This window comes from Narcine bancroftii, chromosome 9 (genome assembly GCF_036971445.1).
Source record: "Narcine bancroftii isolate sNarBan1 chromosome 9, sNarBan1.hap1, whole genome shotgun sequence".
Classification (NCBI taxonomy): Eukaryota; Metazoa; Chordata; class Chondrichthyes; order Torpediniformes; family Narcinidae; genus Narcine; species Narcine bancroftii.
In genome coordinates, this window is record NC_091477.1 from 86,936,146 (window position 1) to 86,957,335 (window position 21,190).

The following is a 21,190-nucleotide window of genomic DNA, read 5'->3' on the forward strand; positions in this document are numbered from 1 at the left end:
TATTAAAGTAGTCATGTTTAGTATTTCATTGCATATCCCTTGCATGCAATGACTGCTTGAAGTCTGTGATTCATAGACATCATCAGGTGCTGGTATCTTCAATGGTGATGCTCTTCCAGGCCTCTACTGCAGCCATCTTCAGCTCCTGTTTGTTTCAGGAACTTGTCCCCTCAATCGGGTGATTAGCTTGATTTGGCCCTGATGTCTCCCCTAAATTTCCCTCCCTTCACTTTATACACATGTCCTCTTGTGTTTGCTATTCCTGCCATGGAAAAAAGACATTGGCTGTCCACCCTAGCTATGCCTCAGTCTTGTAGATCTCTAAGTCTCCTCTCATCTTTTACACTCCAAAAGGTCCTAGCTCTGCTAACCTTGCCTCCTACAATTTACTTTCTAATCCAGTCAGCATCCTGTTGAATATTCTCTGCACCCTCCTTCCTATAATGAGGTGACCAGAACTGAACCCCATACTCTTAAGTGTGGCCTCACCAGAGATTTATAGAGTTGTAACATGACCTCTCTACTCTTGAACTCAATCCCCTATTAATGAAGCCCAGCATCCCATAGGCCTTCTTAACCTATCCTATCAACCGTGCAGCGACCTTAGGGGATGTATGGATTTGGACCTCAAGCTCCCTCTGTTAATCCACACTCCTAAGTAACTGAGCATTAACCCTGTACTCAGCCTCTGGTTTGTCCTTCCAAAATGCATCACCTCGCACTTATCAAGATTGAACTCCATTTGCCATTTTTCTGCCCAACTCTGCATCCTGTCTGTATCCTTTTGTAACCTACGACGTACTTCAACACTATCCACAACTCCTCCATTCTTCGAATCATCGGCAAACTTACTGGCCCATCCTTCCACCTCTTCATCTAAGTCATTTACAAAGATCACAAAGAGCAAGGGTTCCAAAACAGATCCTTGAGGAACTTCACTAGGCACTGACCATCAGGCAGAATACTTTCTTCCATTACTACTCTTTCTACATGCAAGCCAATTATTTTTTATCCACACAGGTTCCATGGATCTCATGACTTTCTGAACAAATTTCTCATGGAGGATCTTGTCAAATGCCATACTAAAATCTATATGGATCACCCTATCCTCATCAATTTCCTTTGTTACCTTCTAAAAAAAAATCAATTAGGCCGTGAGGCATGACCTCTTCACAAATCCATGCTGACTGTCATTGAATAGACTGTACTTCAACAAATGCTCAAATCCTTAAGAATTCTCTCCAGTAGTTTGCACACTATTGACATAGGATTCTTTGGCCTATGATTCCAAGGATTCTCCCTATTACCTTTTTTAAACAAGGGGACCACATTTGTCATTCTCTAATCATCCACCATCTCCTCTATGGCCAAAGAGGACTCAAAGATCATAGCCACTGCCTCAGCTATCCCTTCCCTCCCATCTAACAGCAACCTGTGATATATCACATCCAGCCCCAGGGATTTATCAATCTTACACCTCAGAATTAATTTTGCTACTTCCTTTGGCAGATACATCATCAATGAAGACAAGTTCACCAGTACCTGTATCAGCCTACGTGCCCATACCATAACACCTCTACTGCCCTATTTCACAAATGAAGTGATATGCTTTGGATCTTGGGCAATTCCTATACACCTCCACAATTTACTTTTCCCATCACTCTGATACAGGTTAATCTTAGTCTCATTTATCCACAAGATCTTTTCAAGAATTTTGCAGACTCCTTTAAAGTACTTTTGGCAAATTTTAATCTGGCTATCCTGTTTAAATAAAGGGAAAAAATGTCTGTCTCAAACATTATGGAGGCCATTGTATCAATATTTGAAAGAGTGGGAACAAATTGAAATTTTTGCTGGAGCACTTTACATCTCAAGGTCCAAATAAAAATCCTAATTTAAGTATTAAAATGAGGTGTTTTTTTTTCAAATTGCTATCCTTTTATTTCCTTATTTCAGATTTCTCGCATTGATTTTCTTTCTATCAATACTATTTGCCATTTTTTAAATTAAATGTATTTGTCCTTGGACATAATTTATCTTATATTCTTGGTATAAGTGGTGACAATGAAAAAAGAATTGGCTTTTTTGCCTGACATTTAGTTTCTCATTCCAACATTTGCAGAACCACTGAAACAATGAAACATTAAAGGATCACAATATACCTCTTAGTTATATCAATATGATATTTGTATTTCTCTCAGCTAAGCAGAAATAACAGAAGCAACTTAACATTTCCCATACCTTGTGCTTTTAAGACATTTTAAGAATTGCCAAAATGCATTGCATTGAGACTACAAGCTCAGAACCTGCTGGTAAAATGTCACCTGACAACAAGTTTTTGTTGAGTACTGTCACCACTTAATTTGAACTCGAAACCAAGTGAAAAAACAAATCCAGTTTCTGTATATTATTTCACAAGATATTTTCTACATAAACATGGTGTGGCTCAGCTCTACTAAATAAAAACATTGGGTAGAGTGACCCAAACAAGCCCCTTTTTAAAATTTCCTTTTGATGTTAAGGATGTCATTCATCTCATTGAGTCTTTGTTGCCTTTCTACCTGTTCTCCTCCTATATTTCCCTGTAGCTTTATGCCCTAAGACGAAAATAAGCAATATAGCATTTTGCAAAAAAAATCTGAACTTAATTGCAATGATTTTTTGAAAATTTTATGTAAAGATTTTTCCCTACACGTAATAATAGCCAAATTCAAAATACAGTAGTCAAATATTAGTCTCAAATCCATTATACATGATGGTATAAAACCCCAGCCCCTTCCCCACCACGAAACAAAATCTCAAGAAAAGAAAAGTAGAAATAAGAAAAAAGCATAGAAAAGGAAAAAGAAAGAAAAGAAATAAAAACCTGGTTGCCAGAGGACACCCTTCACCACACTGCTCTAACCATTTGACCTTTTAATACTTCCAAGGAGGTTAACAAGGTTACAGAAAACATTTTTAATTAATTCCTTCAATTTGTAAATACAGGCACCAAATTTTCAAAAATGCATCATATTTATTTCGCAGATTATCAGTAATCTTCTCAAGGAACGTAGCTCTGCATTTCTGCGTTCCGTCACTCCATACCTAGGTAGGTGTCCATTCTCCATGTTACTGCTATACATTTTCTTGCTACTGCCAAGGCAATCTTTACAAATTCTTTTTGATATATAGATAGTTTCATTTTTGGTCTTGTCCCTTCAATATTAACTAATAAAAAATAACATTGGGTTTTGTGGGAATTTAATTCCTGTAACTTGTTCTTTTAACAAAAATGACAAATTTAACCAAAAAGATCTCACTTTAGGACAGGACCCAGTAGAATGTAAAAAGGTGCCTATCTCCTGTCAATTGTAATGTTGATTTCATTTCTAGTTTTTATTACAATTTTGATCACAGCTTTTTGCATCATATATTTTTACTTTAACTGTAATTTTATTGACTCTAAATGATTTTAATAATTTGCAGCATTGAGAAGAGTAGTCACAAAAGTACTTTGAAGGGGAAATATTATTACAGGAATTCAAGTGGTTTCAATGTCAAAATGAGAGAAGGATAACTTAAAATAATTCTTTGTTGCACTCACAAGTGATCTACGTTTTAGTGTAAAAGTAATTGCTAAAGTGAGGCACGGTTAGCACAAAGCTATTGCAGCGTCATTGACTGGTTCAAATCAGCACTGTCTTTAAGGAGTTTGTACATTTCCTCTGTGTCTGCGTGCGTTTCCTCTAGGTGATGCGGTTTCCTTCCACTCTCCAAAAGTGCACAGGATGAGTCGATTAATTGGTGTAATTGGGCGACATGGGCTTGTGTGCAGGAAGGGTCTTACCAAGCTGTATCTTTAAATTGAATGAACTGCGTTTGCATTATGTCTTGGTGATTTGCTTTTTAAAAAGTAAGTAATCTAACATATTTTTAATATAATTGTTCATTTTAAATCTATAAACTTTTTTGATTACTACCTAGTGAATAGAGATCGGACAAAACCTACAGCATTAGATATAGCAGTAATAATGTACACAAGTGGATCCACGGGACTACCAAAGGGAGTGATGATTTCACATCATAACCTCGTTGCTGGAATAGCAGGGATGTGTGCCCGTGTTCCTGACTTGGGGTATGTATAACTAATAATCTCTTAGTAAAGTTTTATTGATTTGCATTGGAAAAAAGTAAAATAAATACCCGTTTATGGCTTTATGACTTGGATATTTTTGTTATGAAATTGAGAAAGATTTAAGCACTCTGGTGGAAACCTGGAGATAGTGTATAGTCTATTATTTTCATTTGATCAGCCAGAGAAAGTATGGCTCCAATCTGAATGTTTTTTGAATAGATTCCATTGATCGAATACTTAAATGAATAGTATATTATATGATAGCTTCAATTGAGCCTAATCTTCCAGAGATGGTTCCTCAACTCTTTATTCCAGAGTCACCTAAGAGACTTCAACTTGTATTTGGTTTAACATCTCATATGAAAATCCACACCTCAGACTGCAACATTATGTCAGTGCCATGCTAAAATGTTGGTCTAGATCGGGGTAGCCAGACTTGCTTAGCATGAGAGCCAAAAGATATGAAAAAATGACATACACATTTTTATTCTTGCATGCATATTTTAAATGTTTTGTATAAATGTTAAGAAATGCAGGTACATAATATTTATTCATGTATGTAGTTTTCAAACTGCTAATTTGTATTAGTTTCGATAATCAAAAAGTATAGATACCCAATATTTTCAAAGTCCTGACTAATATTCTGCCCAAGGAAGCAATACAGGTTGCCTCATTAAATATATTTAAAATACAGAAAGATAGATTTTTGCATCATATGAAGATTAAGTGTTATGGGGTAAAGGCAGAGCTGGGTCCACAGCCAGATCAACTGTGATCTCACTAATTGTAGGAGGAGTCTCAACAGGCCAGATGGAAGACTTCTACTCCCATTTTTGATGTGTTCTCTTTGATATCTTTCTTTGGTCGCACTCTGCTGAGGTGTGGCCTTGCCCAAGCATGGAGAATCCTACTCTGCTTCTCTACGGGGCCATTCCTCCAATGCCCACTTCCTCTTCCCTCTCCTTTGTCACACAGCCTGGGTTGTGACTATCCCAGCACCCCCTAGTCTGGCTGCAGGAATTCGGAGTGTCCCTCGATGGCTTCGGGAGCGCTAGTATCTCCTTCAGTCAACATATTTTTGCAAGCCGCACATTAGATGTTAAAGAATTGCATATGGCTCACAAGAATATGCAATCACGTGCCTGCAGTGAGCCTTGCCGACTGTTGTCTTTTGACAGAAGCATAAGTGAGCCAAATTATTATTTTTTTGATGATGATATTAAAATCTACATACGTGAATGCTTTATTTATTTTAAAGACCAAAGGACACCTACATTGGTTACCTACCCCTTGCACATGTCCTGGAGCTGAGTGCAGAAACGCTGTGCATGGCTTGTGGCTGTTGTATTGGTTACTCTTCTCCTCAGACCTTGGCAGATCAGGTACAGGTTAAGCAAATTGTTTATTTTTAATTATCATTTTGATGTTTGTTTTACCTCAGAGTTTGATCTGTGCTTTACCCCTCTTTTCATCCCTCAACAGCCTACTATTTTTTTCACATGAATATTGCAGATATAAAGTGTTTTTGGTCTCAATATTTCTTCCTCCACCAGCATCATTGAGTTTTGACCATACTTTTATAAATTTAAAAAATATTGATGCATGCTCCATCTGAGAAGACCTATACTATTTTATACTATTTTAAAAATATCTTTGTGCTAAATATGAAAATATACTTGTCTGAATCACAAATGCAATTGCATTTGTTTGTATTTTTTAGTCTGCAAAAATCAAGAAAGGGAGCAAAGGTGATACAACTGTACTTAAGCCAACGCTGTTAGCAGCTGTACCGGTGAGTTCTTAATTGAAATTTAGATTTTAGTTGAAATTTTAATTAGGTACCAGAGCTGGCTCTTGTCAGCATTATTTATTACATTTGTTCCGTTCTCATGGTAAGGACTAATGGAATACTAAATGGTAAAATGTAATGCTGCCACTAACAGATCAAGGCAGGAAGAATATTGTTTTGCTGCTTGCTTAGAATTATCTCTCTTACAATTTTCACGCGATTGATGGTCCATAATGTGATACTTGAGTTCTTGTAGTAACCAAGGATAATTTTGTAAGAGATTTTTGGAGTAAATCCAGCACATGCTGTTAAACTTGAAGTATGGAGGTCTGTCTTTGAAGGAGTCTCCCATCACTTCAGGCTTATTCTCCAATTTAATGCAGTATTAGTGGTTTCATGGAGTATGTATCATAGAAAAAAAAATTAGGAGAAAAATTGCTAAAAAGGAGAGGCAACCAAAGTGGAACAGCACATAAATGCTGGAGGAACTCAACAAGTCAGGCACCAAAAATAATGGGCAACGTTTCAGGCTGAAATTCTTTCAGCAGGAAAGATGGAGAACAGAAGTCCTCTGCCTCTTCTTCCTAGCTTTCCCTAACCACCTTATTCCCTATGCCACCTGGATTCACTTATCATTCTCGTGCTCTTCCCCCTCCTTCTACCTCATTATTCTGGCTTTACCCTTTCTTCCCAATTCTGATGAAGGGTTTTCAGCCCAAAATGTTGTCTATTGGCTTCCATGGATGCTGCCTGAGCTGCGGAGTTCTTTCAGCATTTTGTAAGTTGATTCAGTTTACCAGCAGCTTCAGTCTCTCCTGTTTAACCACTGTGGGAGTCTTGCCAGCTTAACATTCTGCAGTAAAACTCCAGCATTTTCTGGACCATTTGGTGTAACTCTATTAGTACTCCAGATTTTCTTTAATTTACTTTTAAGCTATTACACAATGGTATAACATTTCCAGCAAACCTTCTAGGTCTTGAGAGTGGGTAGAAATCAAAATAAGATGTTTAAAAGTGCCTGCAAGGAACTGAGGCCTTGGCAGATAGATGGTGAGAAAGGGAGCTGGAGACCTGGCGAATGGATATGGAACTTAGCAAACATCACCTGATTAGCCAGATGCCAAACCGTCTATATTTCTGAATACCTGGATAGTGGAAGGATCAGAGCTTTACTGACTTGCTAGGTATGCAAGAAAAATAGTTCAAACATAAGGCAAAAATTATGTGCAAGGGCATGGCACTGGAGCAACAGACTTAACTTTTCTAATAAGGCTTTTGTCTGAAAAAGACTTCAGTCTACTGTAGGGATGCTTCTGCTCCAAGCTGCATATCTAGCTCCTTAGTCATCAGTTTGATGGAGACGACTATTTTCTCTGGTCAGTAAAGGCGATTGAAGTGTGAATTTTATTGCTTTGGGATATTAAGAAGAAATAGCAATTTCTGAGTTGCTTGAAATATTCCTCTTAAGAATTGTGCTGGCACCTATACAGCATATTCTTAAGAGGGGTAGCCCAGGTTCCTATGCATTTGAGATATTCATTCTAAAGATCAGAACAAATTTAACAATTTTGTGGGGGGGGGGGGGGTGGAATTAAATGCTACAAAATAAATGTTACTGTTTTTCATTTTGTGTCATCAGGAAATTATGGATCGAATTTATAAGAATATAGTAACCAAAGTAGAAGATATGAGTAGTATACAACGAACACTCTTTATTGTTGCTTACAACTACAAAATGAAACAGATAGCCATAGGTTACAGCACACCTATTTGTGACTGGTAAGATAATTTAACTGTTGAATTGCATTATACAACTGAATGAAGTTATGTTACAAAATATGGATAAAACCTCATTTATATATACTGCTATCTCTAAGCTGATTTTGCTCCTAGTGTTCACAATTTCATGGTCATTCTTAAATGGTACTTAACACCTCTTCTACTATTAATACCTTGACGAAGAGCTCAGGCCTGAAACATTACTTTTATTATTTTTACCTCCTGAGGATGCTGCAAGACCTGCTGAATGCCACCAGCATTTTTGATTTTATTACATTCACAATTAATCTGTAGACTTCTGTGTTTCACTCCTCATTCTCTAGTTACCAGTCTGTAAAATATGACCCCTGACTAGCGAATGTCTTGGTGTCCTCTTACTCTGTCACCGGCCTCTTTTTCAGCACATTGTTGTTATAATCTTATTACTGTTGGTTGTTTATTCAGTTCAATTCATTATTTCAAATCGTTTAACAAGATTTCCACCTGGATGATCCCCAGTCTGAAGCAAACAGAGAAAAAAACTAAACTATTTTTATTTTCCTTTTCTGTAGGTTGATTTTCGGAAAAATACGTTCACTATTAGGAGGAAAGACTCGGCTCATTCTATGTGGGGGTGCTCCATTATCACCATCTACACAAACTTTCATGAACATCTGCTTTTGCTGCCCTGTTGGACAAGGATATGGATTAACGGAGACATGTGGAGCAGGAACAATTAGTGATGGTTGGTTGTTTGCAGATAGAAGTTTGCAGATGCTGGGGTTAAGTGCAATACACAAACATGCTGGAGAACATCACCAGGTCAGCTGAATTTCTCTAGCACTCCTGGGTATTGCATTCATTTTTCCCTCTTTTTCTCTTGATTCAACATAATAAATAGAATTTGTGTCATCTTTGTGTCATGATTGATTTCACATAATGCTCAAGAGTTAAAAGTTAGAAAGTGTCAGTAGCTTTCTGGAGTAGAAGGAAGCTCGTCAAGTGAAAAACTAAAACATACTGAAGAGTTCATAGTCAACTTTTTTTGCGCATCATTTTTACAGTATCAGACAAATCTATATAATTTTCAATAATATATTTTGCAAATGCAATATGTATTTTGATTGCAGTTGACTGTTCTGTAACAATGAATTTGAGTTTTTTTTGTTAATTGTGGTTATTAATTTTTGGAACATCCAATTTTATCAAGATTATCAATGACTAAATTGGTCATAATTTTGCAATACCTTTTATTCAGCAATATCTATAGAATTTCTGATCGACGTGAGCTTGATTTTGAAGTTTTCTATTTTCAAGCCCTCCAAAGTCTCATCGTATAACAAAGCCAATTTTCTTCCAGCTCTAAAACATGAGCTTCTTGAACATCTTTTTTAGACAGTTCATCATGGTGGCTGGTTCTTCAACAAGACTGAGCTATATACAATTAAAAGATGTAGATAGAGAAGTAGACTGCAAGATTTTTTTCATATCAGTGGCGGATAAAACTAGAAGGTAAGGAGCATGGATTTTAACAAAGCATTGGATTATCTCCCATATGGTTGGGAAAACTCATGGGATCCCAGGTGAGCTAGGCAATTGGATACAAAATAGATGTGGTAGAAGGAGTCATAGTAGGGTCACAGAGGAATGGTTTTCAGTTGGAGGTCTGACCAGAGGTTTGAAGCAGGAATTGGTACTGGGTCAAGGGTTCTTTGATAACTAAACTAACAATTTGGATGATAATGTAATTAATATAATAAAGTTGTCAAATGACACAAAAATTAATGGTATGGTGGAAGTGAAAAAAGTTCTCAGAATACAACAGGATCTAGATCAAATGGGAAAGTGGGTTAGGGATTGGCAGATAAGTGCAAGGTGTTACATCTTGGTAAATTAAACTAGGGCAGGAGTCATGCAGAAAATGGTATGGTGTTAGAGAGGGATATGGAACAAAGAGACAATGTTGTTGAATGTGGAACATGTGTCATCTCACCTTGATCAAAGGTCTTTAACCCAAATGCGAAATAACCAACAAAAAAGCAGTTTTACCTTAAAAAACATCAGAAGTAGAAGAAAGTTTAATTTAACTTTCATTCTATTGTGTAAGGTATTAACTTTAATATGTAAAGTTAAAAGGCTCTGGTTTGCTGTAAACAGGAAATTAACATATAAATCTTTTTAATTGTATATATCATAGTTATACTATTAATAAGAAACTTTTTAAAAAAGATTTGACTCACTGGGGAAGTTGAGAGAATATAGGGAATACAAAACATTCAATGTTTACATCTAGATGTGTGAAAAACATTGTATTCAATTGTCTGTCAGACTTCTGAGCTGCAGTAAATCAAATTTTTTAAAGAAAACTTTCATTTGAATATCTTTTGTTTATTTTAGCATTTGACTTCACCACTGGCCGTGTGGGAGCTCCACTACCCTGCTGTGAAATTACATTAAAAAACTGGGAAGAAGGTGAGAAAGCTCATTTGTCTGCAATTGAAATGTTTAGTGTGTGTATATATTCAATTACCTATTGGTTTAAGTTGATCTTGAATATATTTTGGTACAATTTTTCACTCAAGAATGTAATATTTCCATACTTGTTCATAGTTACATTTATGCCCATCTAACTTAATCCCATAACCCTGCAGGAGATTGTTATTCCTCTATTTCTCTCCACCTCCCTTCTGTCTCTGAAATCTTTTTTAAGGTTGCTCTTCTATCTGCTTCTATCCTTCCACTAACAGCACATTCCAGGCACATAGCTCTCTCTGAATATTAATAAAAAATCTTGCTTCCTCAATCTCCTTTAAACTTTTCCCTCTCGCTTTAAACCCATGCACTGTAGTATTTGATGATTCCATCCAGGTAAAATGTCCAAAGCGGCTCCACAGGAAAGATTTGAAAATAAACATTGACCCTGAACAGCATAAGGACCAAATAATCAAATGTTTGGTCAGAGGTAGAGAGAGTTACAGATGGCTTAGAAAAAAAAGCATTGTTGCCAAAAGTGAAATTAAGGAAATCTAATCACACAAGTACAAAGTTGGAGAAACAAAAAATTTTGGAGAATTGGAAGATACAAAGTAGTTGGAGAAATAATCATGAAAGGAAATAAACAGTGAAATAATATTCAGATGTTGGTGCTGTCATGTTAAGATCCAGCAAGAAAAAGGGTGATGCATAATTAGATTTGATACCAGTTAGTAAAGGTTTGATGTGATGTTTATCCACAAGATAAAAGTCTGCCCAGGATATCAATGGAAAATATAATAGTGGAAATAAAAAAGGACGTTGATGCAGGGAAGAAATAATTAACGGTGAAGGAAAATGGTATTTCAGAGATAATGGTAGGAATCAAGGTGACAGGATTTGAGAGAAGCTTCATCTCAAGGTCAGATACAATTCCATGGGTACAATCAATGAGTCAACTTGATGGGCAAGAAAATAGAATGGAGGTTGAGATACAAAATAAGTCAAACAGTCTTAATTTTATAAAGTTTTTATTCATGGAAAGCTGGTGAGATAAAGCTGGATCTCACCAATTTTCATTTGGAACTTAACCATATTTTTGTTGTCAAAGGGTCAAGCCAAGGATCGATCAGGACAACAGAACTAAAGGTTAATTAATGAGAAGAAAAATCATTTTAGGTGATTCTGTTATTTACAACTGGATAGATAAAATGGAAATGACTGAGGGCAAAATCATCCAGCTGTTCAACTGAAGAGAAGTACTGGAGGAAGATGCTATAATAGACCACAGGAGACATTAGACAAATTGAGAAGATGCCAATTGAAAAATTATGGTTTTGAAATATAATCCTTTTTAAATTGACTCAACCAAATGCCCACTCTACATAATTAGTCAATTTACTGCATGTAATATAATTAATACCCATTTAGAGTTGCTTCCATTCCTGTTTTAATTATTTCTAAAACACACCTTAGTGTGTTACAACAATTAGAACTATTAAAATTAAGTTTCGGTTCAGATTAATTTGCCTGTCTACAGCTTGTTGGAACAAGATAGCTTTAGACAATGATGTGTTGGTACTATTAATTGCTTTATATTTGACCAGTTTGTTAATTGTCATAACTTACTGCCTCACTTCATATTTTATCAAAATTTTGTGTCTTCCATTTTCCATCTTCCTTATTGGGATATATGAAAAGGGTCATGAGTTTCAAATAAAAAATGTCAGATTTTGCATGTATCCATTTTCCAAAGTGACTTCCCATCGATGGCATAGGCTTTAATATATTTATTGATTTAATGAACTAATTAATATATCTACAATGATGAATACAATAGAAGTAATAAAGTAAAACTGGAGAGATCTGTTACCTTACCCAAATGATATGTGGGTTCTGTCATCTTTATCACTTAGCATTATGAATTTGATAGCCCTAATGTTTATCAAAAATATCTGATGACACAGCAGTGCATCTGAGTTGGGTATCTGGTTATAGAGATCTTTTTAAAAACTTGTGAGACCTGGGGTTACACAGAGAGTTGTTGCCAGCATGTTCAATTACATTTAAGGCTTTTATAACTTTGTTCCTTTGCAGTTCTGAAGAATAGCATGAACTAAAATTGTTAACTACAGTAGGTATAAAAATAGATAGCATGGATATGTGCTATAAAAAAGTCATATTATTATGCATTTTTACTAAAGCTTTCAAGTAAAGTTGCCTATAATTTGTATGTTTTTGAGTGTCAGCTCTGTATATGACTTTTTTAATGATTGAATTGACCAGGTGGATATAACGTTTATGACAAGCCACATCCCAGAGGAGAAATTCTTATTGGTGGCCCAAATGTTACTTTGGGATACTTCAAGAATAAAGCCAAAACATTGGAAGATTATTTTATGGATACAGATGGACAGGCTTGGTTTTGTACTGGGGATATTGGCGAATTTCAAAATGATGGATGCCTTAAGGTCATTGGTTAGTGTCTGCAAACCTCAAAGATGACAGCATTTAAATTTCAGTCATTATGTCTAAGTTATGGATAAAATTGAATCGTAGAATCCAAAAATTTTATTTCACTGATGCATGTAGATTAAACAAAAGAAGATTTTAAACCCTGTTTTTATAAAATAAACTTTTTTGACTGGATACTTAGCTTTTTGGGATCCTGCCAAGTACAAATAAGTATAATCTTGGGAAAATGTATTTTTCAACAGCAAAAAAAATGCTAAATTTAATAAGATTCTCCTACCCTTAGGCAAAACTTAAGTGCTTTTACTAAAGTATTGCCATATGTTTCTTCAATTTTCCTCCAGGATTTAATCAAAATTTATTTCTATATCACTGTAAAATTATTTAGCCTGTATCTAGAAACAGCTGTTTGCTTGAACATTGGGAAGCTCATAAAATTTTATAGGTAGTTTGCTGTAAATGATTTGTGTACACATATGCATGTACTCCCTCTCTTACGATCTATGTGACTTTTTTTTTAAATTACTATACAGGCAGTATTCTCCCTCATCTCTGCCAGGAGCCCAACGTCCCCACTCCTGTCAGGAGTTCAAGATGGCACCCGGTAACTAGGGCCTGTGGCGTCACCTCGCAACCTATGTTGTGATTTGGAACACATGCAGAATGCCAACATTCTCTTATCCCCTACACCCTTTCAAACTCCTTCCCTAGTGATGGCAGTCTGTGCATCCATTCCCCGCTCCTGCCGGGATCCCAAGGTGGCAAGAGTAACTAGGGGCAGTGGTGTCGCCTCGCAGCCTATGTTGTGATTTGGAAGGCATGCGAAGATTACTGTCACTCTCCCTCTTCAATCTCTCTTTCCTTCCTCAGCATGTCAATCTGCACATTCCTTCCAAATCATCTTTTTTTTAAAAAGAGCATTGTGTCATCAAAGCACATTTCCTTGATGTCACTACAAAAGGAGCACAGAATGTTACGATGAAAATCGGGCAATTCAGACAAATATCCATTCCAAGATATACGACCAGTTGGCCAGAGCAGAACACGGACATATATCGGGGAGTACCTGTAGTTATTTTGGTCTATAATATGTCTGTCCTCATTTTCCTCCTTAACTATACCTTACAATAAAAAAATTTACAAGGAAACATTCTTCTTTATTGAAAGTATACTGCTCATTGCTACTATACACTGTACTTGGTCTCATTAAGAAAAACACTTTTTCCTCCTATAATCTCCATGAACCAAGGAATCATACAAACTTTACCTTTCAACTAAGGCCCTAATTACTTACCATATCACCCCAATTCTTTTCAGTTTTGGGTCCAATGAAAGAGCCCTCTGTATTACTCTCCAGGGCAGGTCAAAAACATTTAAACCATTCAGATTATGTATACATTAATCTCATACCAGGTACATCCAAATACGCTAATTGTTGTTCATTTATTACAATTATATTAAAATCAATGTTATAAACTTAGCCATTTTAAAGTTAAGAATTTTCAAGTTCTTTATATTTCAAATTTTTATATCGGTGGAAGTTGGGTAAAAAATTATGCTGACATTGAAGAAATGATAAGTTAATGATCAAGCTTTTTAAAAGCAGAATGCTTTCACTTCAAGAAATGTAAGTGCAGTTGTGCATTCCCCGCAGACCGTAAAAAAGATCTTGTGAAGCTCCAGGCTGGGGAATATGTTGCCTTGGGAAAGGTGGAGTCTGCTTTGAAGAACAATCCATTGATAGATAATATCTGTGTCTATGCAAACAGGTAGGGTTTGGACAAATGGGCATCGTTCTGAATAAGCTTACAGTTTCTCCCATGCGATCTCTAGAGTAAAAATATGAAAAATAAATTTTAAGCTGTTTGCATGGAGATCAGAATATGTTGACAAGATACTGAATTAAGTTTTGAGTATTTGTCAGAACTCATTGCTCTTTCTCAAGCAATATAAAGGAAAACTGTGTTGCAAATGTTGGCTCTTTAATCTTTGACACTTGGGAACTGTTTACAGAATAAAGTTGAGGAAATGCTAAGCTTATCACATATTCTTGCAATGTTGAACCTGACTAAATAATTTGCACTCTGTTTTCCTACATTGTAATTATTCTGATTAGGCTTCTACTTGTTTTGTTTTCATTTTTGAAAGTAGTTCTTTTATGTTCACTGATAGTTACCTGTTCTAAACTGCAATTCCTTCTGCTGTTTCCCATGTTGTTAGGCAAATAACTTGATCAATTTATGTGTCCAGCAGTTACTTAGGACTTTGATATTAATGGACACCTTTTGATGGTTTAACTCATTAACTCACAAGTCAGAATATTTTAGTTCTTTTAAAAATTCAGTGTTTGTTTTCTTCCTTTTTCAGTGCATCCCACTTATAAATTTAAAATTCTTAAATTTAGAGATACAGCACTCTTAATAGGCTCATCCAGCTCACAGCCAATTATACCATGTGACCAAATAACCTACTAGACTGTACGTTGTTGGAGAAAACCAGAGCACCTGGAGGAAACTCGTGCGGTCACAGGGAAAATGTACAAACTCCTTACACTCCTCGATGAATTTGAACACAGGTTGCTGGTGCTGTAATCATGTTGTACTAACTGCTACCCTAACATGCCATTCCTTTTGCAACACAATTTGGAAATTGGCTTACATTTTCTAGTCAATAGGATTTGTGTGCTGGCTGGAAATACCTATCTAGTTTGGATCTGGAAGATCTCACTGGATAAATGAATGTAGGATCTCAAAGTAATGAGCATTTGAATAAATATTGTAAATGTCTAAGACCCACCCCCACCCACAAAACAGCTGAAAAAAACATTCTTAAATGTGCAAAAATGCAACCCAATAAAAAGGAAAACACAAGAGATTGGAGATGCTATAATCTGGAGCAAAAAAAAACAAACTACTGGAGGAACTGAGCAGAGTCTGATGCAGGATCTATCACCACAGATGCTGCCAGACCCACTTGAGTTCCACCAACAGATTTATTTTTTTCTGCTCCAAAAAGAAGCAAAGCACTTTGGTTCATTCTTTTTATATTAAATTAAACATATGAAGGGTTCTAAAAATAAGAAACTCAGTTAATAAAAAATATTGTAAATCCTTGAAACTTAAATTTTCAGAGAACTCCCACATGACACATGGTTGGGAAGGCATTGGTGAAGAACTGTCTAGAACTGCTCACGTTTTCCTTGCAAATTCCAACAGTTAATTAATTTTCTGGAGATGTTGGAAAATATATTCATTTTCCTTGTGTGAAGTAAAATATGTTCAAACAATGCACTGTGATTTTGGGCAATCTTTTTTAAATATATAAATGTTGGTGTTTACAAAATGTTTAGCAATCAAAAATTGACTGATAAGATTTCTTTTTTTTCTTACAGTGATCAGTCTTATGTCATCTGTTTTGTGGTGCCCAATCAGAAACAGCTTTTAGCTCTGGCTCAGCAGAAAGGTATGATGGGAAGCTGGACTGAAATTTGTAATAACCCAGAAATGGAGAAAGAAGTGCTGAGAGAAATTACTGATGCTGCTGCAATAGGTAAGCTTGAAAGGAAAAAAACACAATTGAATTCATGAATAAGCCAATCTTTTTTTAAAAATGGGGGTCGTTTATACACTGGATATACTGGAGATCTTAAATTCAGCTCAAAATCCAATCCGCGCTGATTCGGCGTATCAGTCGACCCTTGAAAAATAAAAGAAAAAATGACTGAAACAGATTTTCGTTAAGATTTTTACTGAAAACAATAACACAATTAGCACCCTTCACTCTCCCTATCGTCACCTGAAGCAAATGTATCTGATGAGGCAGTTTCAGTTTTGTTGTCAGGGTCCCACAATAAATCATCTTCTGTACTGTCACTTTCACAAGAGATGCTGTACTTTTTAAACAATTTCATCACAGTCTCTAACTTTGTCCCATACCTTGAGCATGAAGTTGTACAGCACATCAAATGATTCATTGCCCCACCTTTTGTAAGCTACTTTTCTGTACTCAACATCCATGTATTCCATTCCTCGCACACTGCTTGTTCAAGCAGACATCAAGAGGTTGCAATATAGAAACAAAACTTATCCCAGACCAGCAAACTCCGTTCTTTGGGTAAACTTCCTGGCTGCTTGTTTCATGCATTGTCTATCCATGGTTTTACACCATTTTCATCCATCCATCCTTTTTCATGAAAATGTCCAAGGTACCTCCATGGAATTTAATTTTCAATTTAATTTTGCATTTGAAAATTACCATGGGTCTTAACTTCATCCCATTGGCCATACATGATAATACCACAGTAAACCTGGTCCTTTTGTGGCCTGTACTTCTGGTATGCACAGAACTAACACCTTTCCATTCCACTCTTCTATTGCCTATCATGTCAAAATTCATGGAGGTTTCATCCATGTTTCTGATATTTGCCAATGTAAACTGATGTTTCTGCCTATTCTGTATAATAAACTGGTGAAAATTTAGAACTTTATGATCAATATCTTGAGTTAGTTTCTCAGCAATTTTTGTTTTTTATCATAATACCAGATTTTTCCTGTTTATGAAACAATTGCTCCAGCCTACTGTAGCCTCAAAATCTTCACTCTGGGTGTGACTTTGCCCCACTGCAGTGCAAATGTTCTTATTTTATTTTGGGTGACAAAGTAGCAATCTTGTCTCTGTTCACGTACCCATTCTGTAACGTGATTTTCCAACTCTGGCCAACGAGTGATTCCTTTTCTCAAAGAACATAGCCTTTTTGACATTTTTCTTAAAGTCTCTTCTTTCTTCCTCCAATCTCTTACCCACTTCTCATGCACATCCAATTTTCTTGCAGCAGTGCAGTTGTTGGTTTTCTTGGCCATTTCTATAACTCTCAACTTAAAGCTCGCTTCATATTTTTGTCGCATGCTACGTTTTGTTGATGGACCCTCCATGATAGCAGTCACCTTCAGCCAACACCCAACAGATCAATCCACGGAATCTACAGGGGTTCACGTGTACGCCAGTCAACGGCCCATATCAGGCATCGTGAGCTTTGGGGGTTTGACTTGTACACCAGTCAATGGGGCACCTCAGGCAGTCATAAAATGGGGGTTGACTTATACGCCGGGTACATTATAAAACCCTTAAAGTGAAGCAGAAAAAGGAGGGTCAACTGCAACTCTTTCTTTGCTGGCAGACATTTGTGATTTTATTTTCCCCGCCCCGCTCCCCTTATGTATTTAAATTTACTATCCATTCTCATTTGCCCTGAACTTGAGATCCAACCACCATGGTGGTTTTAAATTCACACAACACCAGAATTGTATTGGATCCAAATATCAAATGCAGAGGATGAGTTGAGTGGATAGCTGGGGGAGAAAGTTAAGAGAATGCAGAAACGGTGTAAAATGGTATGGAACGAGATTAGGATCACTTGAGCATAAATGAAAAAACACAGATTAATTGAAGCAGATTTTTGTATCATAATTTGGTTTTCTCCATATATTTGCATTTAATTACTTGTTTGTGTTTTGCAGCACGATTGGAGAAATTTGAAATTCCATTGAAAGTTCGGTTGAGTCCTGATCCCTGGACTCCAGAGACAGGTCTGGTTACTGATGCCTTTAAACTGAAACGGAAGGAACTCAAAACTCATTATCAAGCAGACATTGAACGAATGTATGGAGGAAAATAATGCCTGTATTTCACCCAACCCAAATAAATAGGAATAACTTTAAAACTTGATAACAACTGAGATCAAAATACAACAATATATCTTAAAGCCATAGGATTCATTAATCTGAAAGAGAAATGTGTTGCCCCAGTATACTTTGATTATAGTTATTAACATCAGTTCAGGATTACTAAACCATTTGAAGCAAAAGTAATTTGTTTTGTGTTTATTTATAAATTAAATGTTATTTGATAAATAATCTACAAGAACAATATAACTACATGATCTCATGAGCCTCTAATACAGCTGTGTTCTCAAGGTTTATGGAAATGTACAGTTTATTTGTACAATTGTGCAATGGTTAAATTAGTGGGATCTTGCTCAGTGCAGTACTTGTTCATTCTATGAGGTCTTAAGAAATTTAGATGAATACCAGTGGTAGGCGATTTCTCCAATGGTTCAACAAATTATTTGACAGTGATTAACTGAGCCAAAAAAAGTCCCAGGTTCATTCCCTGGTTTGTAATGAGTTACAATTAGTCGGTTCAATTAATTAGGGAATCAAAATTGGTAATGGTTACAGCCCCCAATCCTTAATGAATCACTCGGTTGGAAATGTTCATGTGATTGTCAGCAAAGTACAGACTGAATTTACTTCTGATATCTTCTAACCTCCATTGCCTATACTCACTGATTGTGGCCTCCTGGGTAAGATACTGGGGTAAGTAGTCATCATCTTCTAGAAAAACTGGGGAGTTGGGGAAGGATAAAGGAGGAAAAGTCTGGTTAGCACTGACTTCTGAAGCATCTGGGTCTATCAATCACATACTTTTGAGCTCATTTTTTTTCCTTTTTGTGTATTGTACTTATTAGTGAAGTTGAAAACAAAGAATTAATGAGGAAATAAACAAAAAAACTGCTGTATGTAAAATTCTGCTGCTAAAACTGCCTCTGAAATGACAGTAGTTTTGCATTTTAGTAAAAGTTGCGCAGCTGAATGTAAAAACACTACAATGGAAATGCATCTGTAGAAATGTATATTATTGACTGAGGAGGTGAAAAATTCACCTTTAAGAAAATAGATTTGGAATTGTTTGCACAATGATCATATCGTTTCCTCCATATTCTTGATGGGGTTCAGTTGTTGAAAGTAATTAAAAACTTAAGGTTTCCAACTCTTGAAAAATAAATGTTGCCCCTTAAAGTATTCACTATGTTCAAATGCTTTGTCCCTTATCTATTTTTTTTGCTTTGAGATTCCATTTCATAATTGGGCGAGAACCAAAGTTGCTTAGTAAGGTCCTTGAATTATATAAACAGTAAAAGATTATGCTTTTTTTCTTCCCTTCATTTCTGTTTGCAGAATTGAAGTAGTGAGGCTTGGAAATCAACATGCTGAAACATCAGCATACATAAGACTGAATAAAAGAAAATATCTGGGGTTGATTTTATCCTCCATTTTCCCAAATTCACCTACTTTGCGTGTGACCATGGGAGCGATTAAACTTAATTTTTAAATTTTAAATTAATAATTAAGATAACTTTTGTAGTTTGCATTCATGATGTGACAAATACTGTATGTTCACAATGAAAATAACATTTGCAGAAAAATCCTAAAAATTTCACACGGATTGTAATCTTCAACCTCTTGCTAATGATTCTCAGACATTACTTTGTTACTTTTCTCCTTGCTATCAGTCAATTTCATAACTGACTAGTATATTTGCCCAAATGTAGTCAATGGGTAGAATTTGGAATGCATGCAAATTGATTTATAAAATAAATTGTGAACATTTTTTTTTAAAACAACAGAAGCAATCATGTTCACAATGAGATGGAGGCATGGGGAGAAATGACATCTTTTCAAATTGAATTTAAGTTGTTAATACTTGTCCTGAGAACAGTTATTCAGTATCTCAGTACAGTAATGACAAACATTGTTGTAAGTTACTCATTTTCATGGTGTCGGATTTTACAGGAATGCATTTGAACTTGTTTCATGTGAATAAGTTTGTCTTGTGCATGGTTAAACTTTCTACATGTAAACGTGAGGAATGGGAAAGAGTTGAAATGTATATAAGATAAAGGTGCATACACTTGTATAAAACTGGATGGTAAGAGTTTGCTGTACTCTACTTTGACTACTGTTAATTTTAAGGAATTCTGGTGTGGTATCTGAATTAAATCTTATTGGTATTTAATGGTTCATTCCTATCTGTAAATACCTATAGGACTGTAAATTTGGTGAAAGTTCCTTTTTCTTCCAATTAGTCAGTTGTACAGTGATCTGATTATTTAATGTAATGAATTTCAAGGCAAAAGTCTGTATTTTCATTGGACTTCCTGCAAAAATCTTGGTGAACCATGGTTGCGAAATATATTCACTTATTTATTTGTATTTGGATAAGCTTTCAGTTACAAAATAAAATTGTAATTTGTGATTTCCACTTCGGTTTGTTGAATATGTTGGAAGATTGAAAAGTTTGCATGTTTTAAAATGTCACCAGTGGAATTTCATGCAAAAGTTCTTCAGGTTGTGATACTTAAATAAATATCCAAATTTGCAGCTCTGCCACTGTCAAAATGTGCAAGATGAGCATTGTTGTTGAGGAGAGTATGTGCTGCAACATTTTAAAATGTCAGACAAAACAAACGTAGGAGTTGAGCAACTTTTATGGAGCGAAAGGAATGGTCATCTTTCAAGGATAAACACTGCATCAGGCCTGTGTGAGTAGAGGGAAGGTGTCCAATGTATTGAATCAAGATGGAAGGGATGAAGCAGAGGCTTGTAGATGATACGTAGAGTCAGACTAATGTCAACCTTGTTTTCATATTGAATAGAAAGGCAGTGCTGGTGCTCACAGTCCATAGAACACTACAGCATAGAAATAGGCCCTTCAGCCCATTTAGCCTGTGCTGAACTATTATT

General features: G+C 35.9%; 1 protein-coding gene across 2 annotated transcripts in view; it reads left to right on the forward strand.

The window, feature by feature from the left end:
* The window catches only part of LOC138742398 (fatty acid CoA ligase Acsl3-like), a 71,951-nt gene extending 51,243 nt beyond the window's left edge, over positions 1-20,708 (forward strand). For both annotated transcript variants that reach the window (XM_069896717.1, XM_069896718.1), the window contains 10 exons: positions 3,967-4,117; positions 5,376-5,499; positions 5,838-5,909; positions 7,546-7,685; positions 8,237-8,409; positions 10,062-10,136; positions 12,423-12,614; positions 14,263-14,377; positions 16,000-16,157; positions 18,125-20,708. In XM_069896717.1, coding sequence (XP_069752818.1) covers positions 3,967-4,117; positions 5,376-5,499; positions 5,838-5,909; positions 7,546-7,685; positions 8,237-8,409; positions 10,062-10,136; positions 12,423-12,614; positions 14,263-14,377; positions 16,000-16,157; positions 18,125-18,282 — 1,358 coding nt within the window. In that variant the 3' untranslated portion in view covers positions 18,283-20,708. The remainder of the gene's footprint in view (positions 1-3,966; positions 4,118-5,375; positions 5,500-5,837; positions 5,910-7,545; positions 7,686-8,236; positions 8,410-10,061; positions 10,137-12,422; positions 12,615-14,262; positions 14,378-15,999; positions 16,158-18,124) is intronic.
* The last annotated feature ends 482 nt before the right edge of the window (positions 20,709-21,190 follow it).